The sequence below is a fragment of the Rhinatrema bivittatum genome, chromosome 10 (genome assembly GCF_901001135.1).
Source record: "Rhinatrema bivittatum chromosome 10, aRhiBiv1.1, whole genome shotgun sequence".
Classification (NCBI taxonomy): Eukaryota; Metazoa; Chordata; class Amphibia; order Gymnophiona; family Rhinatrematidae; genus Rhinatrema; species Rhinatrema bivittatum.
In genome coordinates, this window is record NC_042624.1 from 96456779 (window position 1) to 96473803 (window position 17025).

Sequence of the window (17025 nt, forward strand, 5' to 3'; positions counted from 1 at the left end):
AGTTTTATGCATGTGAATGCTTTTGAAAATCAGGCCTTATGTGTGCTTTTTTGTTCCTCTAACCTAAACATGGCCTGAGTCAGGCGATTTTATTTAACACATCTCTGCATCAATAAAGTATTGGAAAAAGATCCAGGCATCTATTTTTTGTGTTTACCTACCCGTAGAATAACATATGTACTTTTATCTGGATTGAGGATGGACAATTTTCAGACAGCCACTTCATGCATGCAAAAACACTTTGCCCATGTAAAATTTATGCAAACCATAATAATCAATGTAATAACTTCACTTTGTTAAACCTTAACTGCATAATCACATCATAAACCTATATGTATTGTTTGCACCTGGATTTAATGGTGACTACATGTAAAGAATGTAACTATTTTAATGTTATGTAATTCAATTTAATTATATTGTAATCTGCTGTGAAGTGACCATCAAGCAATGAAAAGTGGAATAGAAATCCTAAATTAAATGAAATGGCTTTCAAAACTTTTCTCTATCAGTCTAGATATCTGACTTTTCTCTAGAGATGTGAATCGTGTCCTCGATCGTCTTAACGATCGATTTCGGCTGGGAGGGGGAGGGAATCGTATTGTTGCCGTTTGGGTTTTAAAAATATCGTGAAAAATCGTTAAAACCGTGAGCCAACCCCCTAAAACCCACCCCCGACCCTTTAAATTAAATCCCCCACCCTCCCGAACCCCCCCCAAATGCTTTAAATTACCTGGTGGTCCAGAACGGCAGCGGTCCGGAACGGCCCCCTCAATTGAATCCTTTTGTCTTCAGCCGGCGCCATTTTGCAAAATGGCCGCCGCAAAATGGCAGCGGCCATAGACAAAAATGATTCGACGCAGGAGGTCGTTCCGGACCCCCACTGGACTTTTGGCAAGTCTTGTGGGGGTCAGGAGGCCCCCCCAAGCTGGCCAAAAGTTTCTGGGAGTCCAGTGGGGTTCAGGAAGCGATTTCTTGCCGCGAATCGTTTTCCGTACGGAAAATGGCGCCGGCAGGAGATCGACTGCAGGAGGTCGTTCAGTGGCGGTCCGGAACCCCCGCTGAACGACCTCACCGCTGGATCCCCAGGTAATTTAAAGCATTTGGGGGGGGGTTCGGGAGGGTGGGGGATTTAATTTAAAGGGTCGGGGGTGGGTTTTAGGGGGTTTTAGTGTGCCGGTTTTCCTGCCCTCCCCCTTCCCCCGATTTACGATTTTTTAATGATAAATCGGGGGAATTGGTATTGTATCGTGGCCCTAACGATTTTTGACGATTTAAAATATATCGGACGATATTTTAAATCGTCAAAAAACGATTCACATCCCTACTTTTCTCATCATCCAACCTATTCCATTCTCATGGTGGCTAGATAATGGACCCATTATTGTATTTCAGGTATAATAATTGCAAGCAAAGCTAGTGAAAAATAACATAAAAAAGCGCAATCAAAAAGTGATATCTGCCATTTGGCCAAAAACACCAAGGGCTAGATTTTCAGTGGGATCTAGTTGGCTAGTTAATGAATTAGCTGGCTAGATCCCATGAGAGGAAGAGATTTCCTCCTGCTGAATGGCTAAATCTTAAAGTTGAACAACCAACAATAGTCCCCAAAATATCAAGACGAGTGGATATCAATCAACAGCAATACTTAATCCTCCTCAACATTATGTGGGTAATTTTCAAAGGCAAGCTTAGAGCATTCTTTTTCTTTGAAAATTAGGTATGAGAATTTATACCTAGGCAGGCTGTTTGAAAATTGCGTCCTAAATTTTAGCCAGGTATACATACAAAAACAATAATTTTAGGGATGTGCAGGGAAATTTTTTCCATTTTTGTTCACTTTTTTATTTTTGGATCCTTTTTTATTTTTTGTGTTTTGTTGAGGGGTTTTGTTTTTTTTTTGTGTTTATTTTACATTTTTATTCATTTCAGAAAATAGCAAAGTATTTGCAAATAATGCATGCTATTTTCCAAAACAAATGAACCTAAACATTTTGTAGATTTTGGGGGGCACTGTATATTCATTTCAGAGTAAAATGAACCGAAATGAAAATGCTCGCTTCGGTTCAGATTACCATTCTTTAAAATGAATGTACATCCATAAATATAGTTGACATGACATGGCCTTATGTGGTGCTGTTTAGAAATGTGCGAATTTGGTAACATTGCTCTTTAGTAATAACTGTGACATTTGGAAAGATAGTGGGCTGTTAGTATGAAAAGCAGAAGGATAAGATTTGTTAATGCTTCTGAGAAACAAAGAATCCTTACTCTACCATGTTCATAATAGATAATTTAAAACACCTGAACAACAAATGAATATTTGTGTGTTTTTATGCTTTCATTATGCTGTATGATTCAGATAAATCCATCTTTAAAATACATGGAAATGCAAATTAGCCATTATAAAGAGCTACTAAGGCAATTATTTTTAATTGTCAAGAAACTGAATGGACAGGGTTTTACTTTATATTATCCCTCTGCAGGTGTAGTTCATTTGCTTCTGTTTTTCTGTGTTTCTGTGTATGCTGGGGATCTTTAATTATTTCCTTTCATCTGTTCTACTGTGCTGCTGAAATTTTAAAAGCCTGAATAGGAAAATCATTTTTGAATAGAAAGCACAGCTATTGCAGTTTTGTTCTGTATTATCCATATAAACTTTAAAACATACCTCAGCTCTTCAACTTATGGCTCCAAAAACTTAAATCATAGTACAGATGAAATATGTTCAATTTTCCACATTCCTTGTCCTTTCGTATACCCACAAAACTTTTTTTTTTTTTTACATTCTGATATAATTGGGGGGGGGGGGGGGGGTTCTAATCATACTTGACAATACTTGGTATTTGCACCTTTTTTTCCCTTTCTGTATCAGCAACCCTTTGCATAAACAGGCTGCTAACCCATGGAAAATTCCTTCGGTTGGTATATTCAGTCCCAGTGATAGGCAATCAGATACATTTTTCATATAGGAATTTGAGTTACATTTTTTGACACTTTAAGGGATTAGGAACAACTAGTGGATTTGAATAAATTGGTATTGTGTACTAAATTCTGCTTGCAAACATGAAGAATGATGAACTTGATAGATCCTAGTCTTCCCATGCTGCTAAGCAAGAAACTACCATGCGATACTTTCATTTAAACGTGACAAGAAACAATAGCATTGGTATTCCCGACGTTTTAAGCATTTATATGTAACTGAGAACATGTTGGTGCACTTTCCTCAGGAGCCTGTTATCATTTTTGGTTTCATGAATATGCAGCAACACAATTAATTCAATAGGAGGACAGAGAAATTGCTCTCCATCACAGCTAGGGCATAAATCTTTACATAAACTGATCCCATATCTGACCTTGTGAGAGCAGGATGGTAAAAAGGTCATATCTGGTCTCAAAAAAAAATGATCTCAAAAATGTTTTAACCACCTTGTTCTCAGTTACATGTAAGGGCCCTGCCCAAAAGTTAACCTGTTTTTTTCAATGTTATATGTAAGGGTTCTGCCCATTTGTTCCTTTTTAACTGTAAACCGATGCGATGTGTAAACGGTCATCGGTATAAAAGAAACTTTAAATAAATAAAAAATAAATAAAAACAAGAAAAGCAAAATAAAAATAAATATTTGAAGCATACATCCTACTGTTAAAGGGTTTGATATTTTGGCTTGGTGTGGCAGTTACTACCCTTAACCAATAAACCTTCATGCAACTGCAATATCACTCCCCTCTTTGACGATAGGGAGTGGGGGGGAAGAATAATTGGATTCAGATGACAACCAACATGGGCCCTGACTTTTATGGTCTAGGGTACTGATACACAGACATTAGGGGGAAAGCACAGGACTGCTTCTTTAGCCAAGTCCATAAGCAAAGCACATCAAGAAGCACTATCTGAATTGTCAAGAAGGCTCATCACCCAGTAAAAATGTTGCTAGCAGTAAATTTATTATGGATTATCATAAGGCTTGGGGATAACTGCTACCCTTAAGAGAAACATGGGGGTAACCTGCATGGCATGGCAAATACTACCATAAGAGAAGTTTGTTGGGCAGAATGGATTGACCATTTGGTCCTTCTCTACCGTCATTACTATGTTACTATGATAAAAATGTACCATGTGCAAGAACAAAATTAAGAAATACAATTTTTATGGTAGTATTTCACTGTAGTCATTTTACTTAAAAAGCTAACCTTTTCCCTTACAGTTGCTCCCTCGATTGTGGAAATGAAACCCACTGGAGTGTCCCTTGGACGGACTGGATTAATACGATGTGAAACTGCATCAGTTCCTGCACCAAGCTTTGAGTGGTACAAAGGAGAGAAGAAGTGAGTTGTCTGAATACAATTACAATAAATGCATTTAATACTATTTATTAAATTTAGTATGTAGCAAATATGCTATCCCAGTCAAACTTAGGTAAGGAGGCCTGTGCACTTAAGCTTGCAATGAAACTTTTTTGTACATGCACAAAATCATCAATGTGAGTATTTGAATGCCACTTCCAGGCAATGAATTTTTTGTGGGTAAACCATAACATACACATTAACTCAAAATGTTTACCATCACATGTTGGATCACAAAACCTCACGCTTACTAGCCCAAAGTGAAAGGAATGTATAGCATGGGGGAGTTCCACTCCAAAAATCCCCATCAAGATCTCTCTGATTCCCTACTCCCTGCCTTGATAAAGACTCCCAAACCCATTCAAAGTCCTGGACATCCAAAACAGGCTCCAACTCTCACCCTATACAAAGTTCCAACCCTCTCATACAAAACTTACCCCCAATCTAAGCCCTAAAACCCCAATGAAGACTTTGATCCCTCCTCATTCAAAGTCTCCAAATCTCCAAAACCAGGACCACCCAATACCAGGACCCTCCCAAACACCAAGACAACACCAAGAACTTCCTCTACAACCCCCTCCCCCACATCCAAAGCAGTCCAACTACCTAATCCAGGTGACAACCATTTCAAAATCCCAAAATGCTCAACACAAAGACCCCCAATACAAAGAGACCCAACCACCAACACATACACTTTTGGAATGAATCCTTACCACGCCAGTGGATCCCTATCTTCATCAGCAGGAAGGGCTTGAGAGTCCTCCTGCCAGTACTGCTGCACTCCGATGAATGAAGCTGCCAAGTGGCACTTCACTACTATCATAATCAGGTCACATGACAGTGATGTAGCACCGCTAGGCACCAACATTCATCAGAGTGCAGCGGAATGGTAGGGATTCATTCCAGAGGGGCTGGGGGTAGGGGAACACAGGGAAAGGCCACTTTGGATCAAAGGGTGTTGGTATTGGGTGGTTCAAGACTTTGAATGGAGGATTGTGGTCTGTATTGGAGGTTCAATGCTTCAAATGGGTGGTTTGGAGTATAAATTACCCCTTGATAACCAGCCCTTTCATTTTATGGCAGTTATAATGGGGAATATCAAGATGCAATATGAGTGCTAAAAATAAACTGCCTGGTCCAAGGCAGTTCTTAAAACTTTGTCAGGTTCATGGTAAATAGCAGATGGAAGAGGGTATGTCATGCTATTTCTCAGGTGCATGCTAAATTTCTATTTGCATATCATATTCCCTCATTTACATATGGGTACATGTTAATTTTAGCACATCCCTACTAATGTCTGATTCTTGTTTAACGTGCATACTAGGGCCCGAGAAGCAAAATTTAAGACCCGTGTTCATGCGCATATGTGTGCGTTTGCCGACGCACACACATGGATGCACTGATTTTATAACATACACACATATATATGCATATATGCATGTGTGTTATAAAATCGACTATCCATATGTAGATGTGCGCATGATTTTATATTGATGTGCGTGCAAATGTAATCTCAAGCACATAAATTGGGGGAATTTTATTAGGTACGGGCGGCGATGCAATAGCCTTTTTCCTAGATCACTCCCAGTTCACCCCAGTAAAGGAGAGAACTTCCTAAACCCCCTAGTTAACTTGCCTCCCTTTCACCCTATGACCTCAGACTTTTAAAACCCCGCTACCTAGCGTTTTGGGTTTTTTTTGTTACATGACTTTCACGCCATCCATAGCAGAAGTAAAGTTACGCAGTAGAGGACCCTGGTGCACGCTTGTGCATGTAAATACTTATGCACTGGATTCATGCTACAAACCCGGCCCGCCTATGCTCTGCCCAGACCACACCCATGCCCCTCCCCTTTTGGTACAAAAAATGTTTGTGTGTACCTGTGCTGATTTTAAAACCCGTGCAACACACACCAGGCCGTCACGTGCATATTTCCTAGCGTTGGCACGTGTAGGGCTTTTAAAATTTACTCGCAAGATCCTTTAGTGTATAATATGCTATTTTTTGTAAACACTAAACAGCATTAATATTCAAACTATTATGCATATGCCCCAATGTCTAAATAGCCTGAGAAATTATTTTAATGTGTCTACTTTATGAAATATGGAATATTACCAAAGAAGGCTTGATAGTGTACATTAATATTATTATGTATTAAGATATTTGGTTGATCCAACATCTGAGAATTCATAATGACCAATATCTTCAACATGAAGAGCAAGTCTTCATTAACGTCTCAGCTCAAGCTTTTCAGCTCCATTAGGAACTAATTATTGAGGCCATTCAGTTTTGTTTTGTGTATCTTCAGACCTGATTTTTGGATCGCACCATATTATAGGGTTTTAATTGTTTTACATAAAAACTGGGATCTGTATATAAAAAAAAAAAAAATCTGCAAATGTTTGATTCTTCCTAAATCAGGAGGCATATTGGTGGACATATGGTGAGAGATATTCAGTATTTGGAGACTTTTTTATGCTCCAAAAAAAGAGAGTGACTGTCTTCCAATTCACTACTTATACAATACTTTCTTAATTCCAACTCTGAAGTGTAGATTCTGATATCCTTTGGGGAAGTAAAGGTGAGTCCGATGTCAGTTATGTAGGTAGCTGAATGATGTATTTATTCAAGAGAAATATGACCTTGTAAGTCCAAGACAACGTTACATGGGACAAAATAAATTAAACAAGAAATATTAAAATGGATGAAAAAAATGTTCATGAAAATCTATTACCTATGCAGCTAAGTCTGTATGTGTATGAACTGGTATGGAGAACAGAAGGAAAGCGATGGTAATGATTAAGGATAGGGAAAAGATTATTTGGTGGTCTGAGTGAAGGTGAACATTCTGGAAAAAGCATTTGTGAGTAAAGGTGCATTAGTGAGCAAAAAAATAAAGAGCCCACCAGGTTAGGATTCTATACTTTTCGCACCTCTCTAGAGGTCACACATGTAGTGCTCTTTGATGAGCTCCTCCAGATCGGTGATCTGGATAAGCAGAGAAGATTGCCTTCTAATATCAAGTCATTATGATGCATCATGGCCTTCCAGATCATCTGAGGCCATGCAGTATATCCTTTACCTTATACGAGTAAAGGGGCTCAGATGGTGAGCTTAATAATGGTAAACTGTGTTGAACTAAGAGCTAATAGCCTAAGATGTATAAGGAGTGTTGGAAGTGAGGGATGGGGAAGGAAATGCTGGAGGAGTAAGGTGTGCATTGAAAGGGAAATCAGCATTTTGAGTGGAAATTCAAGATAAAAGGTCTAGAATAAGGTATCTTCTGAAATTGAGGGACCTACTAAGTCAAACAGAACATATGTCTGCAATATTCCTCTTTTTTTCTCATCTAAAGTGCATGTGCCACATCTGTGATCCTTCTGCAGTATAATGGGGCTTTAAGGATGGTTTATGATTTCACTTTTTTATTAGGACTTGCACATCTGCTCTGAAAGCAGAAAATATGAAAAATGCTACATACATTTTGGGAAGCTGCTTTGTCTTCATATCCTTCCTGTGTGGACAGCAGTTGAGACCTGCATAGTGATTTTCTTCTGTTCTTATTGTAGACATGCATAATGTCATCCAGGAAGATGCATATCTGAAAAGGAATAATGAGGGATGGAGATATAGAAATGAATCAGATGTATTTATTTCATGGCAGATAAAGGGCAGCAATTTCATGCCACACAAACTCTAATTACGTATTTTTACTGTCATAAGCAGCATTCCCCTAGTTCTATTTTTAAAATATGGATTGCAAATTTTGTATTTTATCCTCACCCTGAATATCCTTGTGCATGATTTTTGTATAAACTACTATAGGTGGCAGAGTTAAATCGTGAAAAAATATAAAATAAATATTCCAACAACTCATTTATAGAGATACCTTGTCCATACTAAGGAGTAAAGCATATTGACAATTACTAATTCCATTCCCAGGTATAGAGAATGTTGTACAGAGAGGAAGTGTAGTTTGTGATTCTGCCAGTAGGTGGCATTGTCTAGCTTTAATGCTACTGAATACAAAGTCCAAAAAGTAGAAAATGCAAAAGATTTCAAATCAAAAAAATTACACCATTCTCACTTTCTATAAATATAACTTCAGAACAATATGCTCAGTTCATCAAATATAACATATAATAATCAATTATTGAGGACCTTCATACCTGAAGTTAATACATCACTTTAGCTCGTAAAGCAACAACACAGTAGCCTAACCCACAAATGTTTAATCATCTGTCCTTTTATACCGTCCTTGTCAATTTTTTGACATCTTTTTATATATTCACTTAAAACTTTTTATTTTTTTATAACTTATGGCTATACAATGCAAGATTCAATATTAGGAGTCACCACTCAGAAAACGTATCTAGGTGTTATTGTTGAATATATGTTGAAATCTTCTGCTCAGTGTGCAGCAGCAGCCAAGAAAACAACTAGAATGCTAGAAATTATTAGGAAAGCTATAGAGAATACAACAGAAAATATCATAATGCTCTGTATCGTACCATGGTGTGACTTCATCTTGAGTATTATATGCAGTTCTGGTCACCACATCTCAAGAAAGATATAGTAGAATTAGAAAAGGTACAGAGAAGGGTGACCAAGATGATTAAGAGGATGGAATAATTTCCCTATGAAGAAAGGTTAAAGATATTAGGGCTCTTCAGCTTGGAGAAAAGATGGCTGAGGGGCAATATGATAGAGGTCTATAAACTAATGAGTGGAATGGAACGAGTAAACATTAATCAGTTGTTTATTCTTTTGAAAAATACAAAGACCAGGGGACACACAATGAAGTTCTTAGGTAATACATTTAAAACTGAGCAAATATTTTTTTACTCAACGCATAATTAAGCTCTGGAATTTGTTGCTGGATGATGTGGTGAAAGCTATTAATGTAGCTGCATTTAAAAAAGGTTTGGACAAATTCATGGAAGAAAAGTCCATTAACCATTATCAAGGTAGGGCTGCAGAAATCCACTCCTTATTCTTGTGTTTAAGCAGCTTGGAATCTATCTACCCCTTGGGATCCTGCCAGGGATTGTGACTTGGATTGGTCATTGTGGAAACAGGAAACTGGGCTTGATGGACCTTTGTCTGACTCAGTATGGCAAGTATTTTGTTATTATGTTCTTATGAGCTTGGCAGCCCACAGCCCACAGCCCAAGTCCAGGAGATCGCTCCCGGATGGCTCCTGGACCCCCGCTGGACCACCAGGGACTTTTGGCAGGTCTTGGGGGGGGGGGTCAGGAGGGTGGGGGGCTGTAGCAAATTAATTTGGCAGGTCTTGAGGGGGTTAGGAGGGTGGGGGGTTGTTAATTAATTTAAAGGTTTGGGATGGGGGGTTTTTGGGGGGGGGGTTCCCACAGAAAGAGAAAGATAAAAGTTTTCTGATCTGGGGAGTGGACCGAAATGGCCTTCCCCAGACCCAAAAACAACATGGGGAGAAAAAAAAATGTTATGCACTCCCCTAATTTGCTCCATAAGATGCACAGATGCCCGGGGACAGAGCCGGTTTAGCACAACATTTTTTTTTAATTCCCCCCCCCCCTGAAGCTTAGGTGCGTCTTATGGTCAGGTGCGTCTTATTGAGCGAAAAATACGAAGCCTAGGGGATTTAGGAAGTCCTCTCCTTTACTGGGATGAACTGGGAGTGAACTGGGAAAAAGGACTATTGCGTAAATGTGCGTACCTTCTAAAATTCCCCCTACATACACGCTCGAGATGGCATTCGTGCACACATCGATATATAATCGTGCACGCATGTACGCACAGATAGCCGACTTTATAAACGCGCAAATATATGCGCCTATGTTATAAAATCGGTGTGTTCATGTGTGCACATGTGTGCGGGTCTTAAATTTTACTACTTAGGTTCCAGGGGCCAGAAGGGTTTAGGAAAGGATCCTGTATGGAGCGCTCAGACAAAGTCAAGTGTTGGACCGAGGACCAGGCGGTCAGAGAGCAAATGTTGTCAAGATCCAGGCTGAGGTCGGGGCAGGTAGAGGTCAGGCAGTGTCGAGGTCCAAGCTGAAGTCAAGGCAGATAGCAGTCCAAGGGCGTAGTCAAGGTCCAATTGTAGGGTCAAAACCAGGAGCCAGGCAGAGATGTATCAATAGAACAAAGACAGGGACCAAGATATGGATGAAACAAATAAGGTAAGGCACAACAAGAACGAGTAAGGAGATAGCAAGGAAAGGCAAGGCAGCAACAGCAACATGCACTGCAGCAGCAGGAAGATCTCTTGCTGAGGCATTGGTTCATAGCGTAGCGGGAGGTTAAACACCCTGCCGCGTGATATCAGCAGAGCGCATCAACTGAGGGTTTTCCTGTCATGAGTCTTTTATGAGGTGCTGTGCTGCACTGAAATTGCATGTGCCTAGGAGGCCCAGGTTGACACAGCAGGATGGTGTCTTGGTGGCATGTGAGCTGCGAAGATGGGGGTGACTGCAACCGGTCAGGACATCCCGTGGCCAGCCAAAATGTTACTCTTGGGATATTTATGCAATTGAGCTCGCTGCCTTTTTCCTCTTTCTATGCCTTGAGATTTTGATGCCACTATCTTACCCTCTTAATTTCATGCTTTGGAATTTAGGTGCCACTATGCTATTTGGCTTACCTCTCATTCAGTATTGATACCACTGTGTTCACTGCCTTACTCATCATTCTACTCTTTGGCATTTTGATACCACAACACAGTTTACCTTATCCTTCATACTGTAGTGTGGAGATTTTCTGCCACTGGGCATTAGGGATGTGGATTTGTTTAAAACAAATGCATAAAATGCAATGAATGAGGCCATTTTAAGTTCATTCTGAATGAAATGAATTGAAAATAGCCTCCTATGAAAATCCAGAAAATTTGGAGGTATTTTTATATTTGTGCATTTAAAAAACATAACAGGTCTCTTCCTCCTCCCTTCACCAAGACCTAGGCCTGACACTGGGGTCTAGCACCAAGGACTAGGCCTAGCGCTGGGGCATGGCCTGAGGCCTGGTATCATTGCTGAGGCTCAGCCCAAAGCTTGGTCCTGTCACCAAGGCCTAGGCCTGTTCTGAGGCCTGGTCCTGTTATCAAAGCCTAGGTCTAGACCTAGGCCCAATTCCAAGGACTGGCCAAAGGCCTGGTCCTGTCATTAAGAGCTAGGCCTGACATTGGGGCTCGCTTTAGGTCTGGTTCCATCTTGAGACCTAGGCCAATCACTGGGCCCAGCCCAAAGTCAGGTCTCATTCCTGAGACCTAGACTTAGGCCTAGGCCTGATACAAGTGCCCAGCCTGAGGCAGATCATATCATTAAAGCCTAGCCTAGACACAATGGCAGGACCCAACTCGAGTTCAGGCCCTATGGCCAAAGCCTAGGCTCTATATTGCAGCCTGGCCCCAGGCCTGGACCCATTACTGAGGCCTAGACCCAACACTGGGTCTTGTTGCTGAGATCTAGGCCCAATACCAGGGCCTGGCCCAAGGCTAAGTTCCATCAACAAGGCCTAAGCCTAGGCCCAGACTGAATGCCAAGGCCCAGTCTAACTCATCACTGAGATCTAGACCTGACTCCAGACGTCAGCCAGAGGCCTGGTCCCATTGCTGAGATCTAGGCCCGCTCATACGCCTAGGACCAGGCTTTCTGTTATCTTCTTTCTATTGCTGAAAATGATGCTGTCCACGTGAAGGTAGCACTGCAGTGATGTTACTGCAGCATCTTTCTCTGGAGTGGAGGACACTATTTTGTTATAGAGCCATACAATTTAATGACTGTACATCAACATTTTTGCATCCTCTCAGGAAGAGGGCACCACAGTGATATCACTGTGGTGCATCCTTCAAGTGGACATCATATTTTGGCAATAGAAGATGTTGGGAGCCCTGGTCCTAGTCTTTTAAGCTGGGCTTAGACCTGAGTAACAGAACCAGATCTCAGGCCAGGCCTAGTTGATGGGACCAGGTCTCAGGTTAGGTGCCAGTATTGAGCTAGGCCTTGGTGACAGAACTCGGCCTCAGCTGGGCCCTGGCATCGGACTTAGATGTAGGGTCAGGCAACAGCACCAGGAACAGGCCTTGGTGCCAGAACCAAACCTCTAGTTAGGCCTCAGTGGTGGGACCAGGCCTCCAACTGAGGCGGGGCCTCAGCACTGAACCTAGACTTTGACAATGAGTCCAGGCCTCCGGTCAGGTCCTGGACTAGACCAAGGCCACAGTCCTTGTGGTTTTCATGCCATTGTTGGTGCTTCTGTGCTCCTCTTTTAGTGTCTTGGCTGTTCATGTCACTGTGGGTGCCATTTGCTTTTCTTTTCATTCTTTTTTTTTTTTTTTTTCCAAAATACTTTTTATTAATACCGGACAGGCAGACAGCAGCGGCACCAAACAGCAGTACCAAAACAGTACAGTCCAAACAACAGATAATAAAACTCCATTTTCTTTTCATTCTTGTGCGGTTCATGCCTCTATTTGGGCTGCTTTGCCCCCCCCCCTCCCAGAGCCACTCTTCTTGCTGCATTGTTCTACACCTACCATTTATGTTTTAACACTGGTATTCCTGCTATTCTGAGCCTCTCTTGCGCCTTTGGTTGTTTCTACCTTTGTTCCTGGTGTTTTCAAAGTTCTTTTCAAAATCCCTTAGGGTACTTTCTGAGAAGCTGGTCTTGCCCTCCGAATCCAAACGTTTTGTACACGAGGGATGTGTGCACTAATGTTTTTGTATTCATTTTCTTTTTTTTATTTCTCTGATATTTTTTCCTATGCTTTTCATTTTTGGGGGTTTTTTTTTTTGTTTTTTTTTTTTCTCTTCAGGAAATAATGCACTCTGTTTGCCAATAGGGCGAACTATTATCAAAACATGAAAAATTCACTTTTTCATTTCTTTGAAACAAATCAAAAACGGGCTCATTCATCACATTCTATGCTTCTTTTCAAACAAATGCACAACCCTAGTGCACCCTTGCTGCTCCTGTCATTATCTTTTGAGGTCTGTATGCCGATGTTTTTGGCGCTCTTTGCCCCCTGTTTTTATTAGCTTTGGGGTGTTCTTGCCACTCTCGGTGCTGCCTTCCTCCTCTCACTGTCCTTTAGGGCGTTGACGCCTCCGTTTGGGCTGCTTTGACTCGCCGCAGTGCCTTGGGCTATTTAATTAAACTATTCCCTGCCACTTTGCCCCCACTTTGGGAGGCCACTGCTCTTTGCTGCTGCTGCCGTCTGCCTGCAAGTTTCACTATATTTGAATATAAAACTCCAATTTTTGAGTCCAAAATAGGATGCATTACTTCCCTCATTTAATTTAATGCTAAATAATGAATGAAGGATATACATAAACAAATAAAATGTTTTTATTTGCCATGAACAAAACAAATTATGGAGGTAAACAAGCCAAAGTAATGAACGGAGCCAAAATATCTCTCCACGCACATCCCTAATGTTTATCGGTTAAGGGTAAAAATCTCCATGCCTTCTCTTGAGGGTAGAAACTGCCACACCAACAAGTTACCCCCATGCATCCTGTCCTTTAGTCTTTAGGAACCTACAGTGTTTATTCCATGCCCTTTCAAATTCTTTGTTTTCATCTTCACCACCTCCTCCAGAAGGACATTCCATGCATTCACTACCCTCTCTGCAAAGAAATATTTCCTGACGTTTCATTTCATGATCCCTAGTTCTACTGATTTCTTTCCAACTGAAAAGTTTGAAGTTCGTGCATGATTAAAACCTTTTAGGTATCTGAAGGTCTCTATCATATCTCCCCTGCACCTCCTCTCATGCAGGGTTTACATATTCAGATCCTTCAGCCTCTCCTCATAAGTCTTCCAATATATACCCCACATTTTGGTCGCCCTTCGCTGGACTGCTTCCATCTTGTCTCTATCCTTTTTGAGATACGGGCTCCAGCACCGAACACAGTACTCCAGGTGAGGCCTCACCAAGGACCTGTACAAGGGCATTATTGCCTCCTTTTTTGTACTGGTTATTCCTCTTTCTATGCAGCCCAGCATTCTTCTGGCTTTAGCTATCATCTTGTCATACTGCTTTCCCATCTTCAGATTGTCAGACACTATTACCCCAAGATCCCTCTCTTCATCCGTCAACATCAGTCTTTCACCTCGCAACACATACAGCTCTTTTGGATTACTGCACCCCAGATGCATGACTCTGCATTTCTTGGCATTGAATCCCACCTGCCAAGTCTTCAACTATTCTTCAAGCTTTCTTAAGTCACTTTTCATTCTCTCTATTCCTTCAGGCATGTCCATTCTGTTGCAGATCTTAGAATCATCTGCAAATAGACAAACTTTACCTTCTATCCCTTCCGCAACGTCACTCACAAATTATTGAACAGAACCAGTCCCAACACCCATCCCTGTGGCACTCCACTTAACACTGTTCTCTCTTCCATTTACCATTATACGCTGTCACCTATCAGTCTGCCACTTTGAAATCCATGCCACCACCTTGGCTCTCATTCTCAAGCTTCTCATTTTGGGGTAGATTTTCAAAGGGTTATGCGCGTAACCCCTGAAAAGCTGCCCCTGCGCGCGCCGAGCCTGTCTTGCATAGGCTCGGCGGTGTGCGCAAGCACCGGGACGCGCGTATGTCCCGGGGTTTCAAAAAAGGGGTGGTAAGGGGGCATAGCAGAGGTTCAGGGGTGGTCCGGGGGCGGCCCCGAGTCCTCCGGCACAGTAGCCTGTGCTGGGAGATGGCGAGCTGGCGCATGCAAGTTACGCCTGCCTCGGGCAGGCGTAATTTCGGAAACAAAAGGTAAGGGGGGGTTTAGTTAGGGCTGGGGGGGTGGGCTAGATAGGGGAAGGGAGGGGAAGGTGGGGGAGAATCGCAAAAAAAGTTCCCTCCAAGGCCGCTCCAATTTCGGAGCGGCCTTGGAGGGAACGGGGAAAGCCATCAAGGCTCCCCTTGGGCTCGGCCTGTGCAAGGTGCACAAGTGTGCACCCCCTTGCGCGCGCCGACCCTGGATTTTATAACATGCGCGCGGCTGCACACGCATGTTATAAAATCGGGCATAGATTTGTTCGCGCCGGGTTGTGCGAACAAATCTATGCCCGCACATAAGTTTAAAAAGCTGGCCCTTTATTCACAAGCATCCTGTGCAGCACTGTATCAAAAACTTTGCTGAAATCCAAGTAGATCACATCAAACGCTTTTTCTCGATCCAATTCTCTTGTCACCCAATCAAAAAATATTAGGTTTGTCTGACAGGACCTTCCCCTGGTGAACACCATGCTGCCTCTAGCCCGGCAACCTTCCTGTTTGAAGATAGTTCACTGTCCTTTCCTTCAGCAGAGTCTTCATTAATTTTCCCACCACTGAGGTGAGGATAACCGGCCTGTAGTTTCCAGCCTCCTCTCTGCTCCTACTCTTGTGAAGCGGGACCACCACCGCTCTCCTCCAGTCCTCGGCACCACTCCCATTTCCAGGGATCCATTGAACAGGTCATTCAGCGGACTCGCTAGCACATCTCTGAGCTCCATTTCTGGTGTAAGTGATTCTAAATATCTCAAAAGTGAAAAAAATGACTGGTTGGGAAAGTCTGGGTAAAATGGGGGGGGACTTCAGGTTGAAGGGCCAGGAGGGTCTTCATGAGCTGCAGATGGATTGTATGAACTGATAAATTATTTGGTAAAACCGGTTATTTCATTGCCATGCTCATGTTATAAAATTCCCTAACTTGCACATATAAAGGTGACTTATGGGAGAAGTCAATTTTTATAAATAACAAGAGTAAAATATGTTCACATATCCCTTTAAAATCTGAAGCACAAACATACAGGTATCATGTGTGCACACTTATCCAGCTAAGTAGTGCATTTGTCACTACTTAAATGGACAAATTTGAATTTATCTGGATAAATAGCACTTTTTTTTTTAGACTTATCTGGCTATCTTACATACCCAGATAAGTTCACTAAGTGCTAATTAGATGGACAAGTATCACTTTTACTCTGGCTAAGGGCTGCTACTTAGTCGCATAAATCAGAACTTATCCGGATAAGTGCTGCTACTTTTCTAGATAAGTCCAAACTTCCGTGGCTTATGGTTTTTACATATGTGAACATGTATGCACACATATATATTCATATTTTGTAACCTGGGCATATCATTTGCATGCAGGTTATAAAATACAGTAGTAAATTAGCATGCACCCATATACTCATGTATATGGATGGACACGAGCAGTTTTGAAAGTTATCCTCCATACTTTTACTACTATGTTCTCCATTAACCACTACTCTTTATGTTGCTTATCCAGTTCTTCAACCAGTTAACAAGTTTTTTCTGTTCCCATACTGACTTATTTATCAGTCATCTACATGGAACAGGGTCAAAGGCCCTACTGAAATTCAGCTAGGGAATGCCTACTGCTCCTTCCTGCCACAGTAATCTCATGTAGTACAAAGAAACATTGAAATAGCATTCCAGAGGCACTATTTTTACATAAATATGACATTTTAAAGTGTTTTATGGTAAAAACAAGCTTGTTTGTAAAATAGTTATGCAAAATGAGTGTAGCTTTGTTCCCACTATTTAACATTCTGATAAATGTTAAAGAAAATGTCATTTCTATGCAGGTAAGCATGCACATTGAAGCCACCCTATTGGGTCATGTGACTCCTGAATCCCTTATGACCCTTTAGTATATCTAATTTTTGTATAATCTATCTATGTTCAGCTTATCTTT

At 41.5% G+C, this 17025-nt stretch overlaps 1 protein-coding gene across 1 annotated transcript in view; it reads left to right on the forward strand.

Moving 5' to 3' along the window:
• The window catches only part of NEGR1 (neuronal growth regulator 1), a 922687-nt gene that overhangs the window by 740080 nt on the left and 165582 nt on the right, over positions 1–17025 (forward strand). The window contains exon 5 of the mRNA XM_029618903.1: positions 4203–4323. Coding sequence (XP_029474763.1) covers positions 4203–4323 — 121 coding nt within the window. The remainder of the gene's footprint in view (positions 1–4202; positions 4324–17025) is intronic.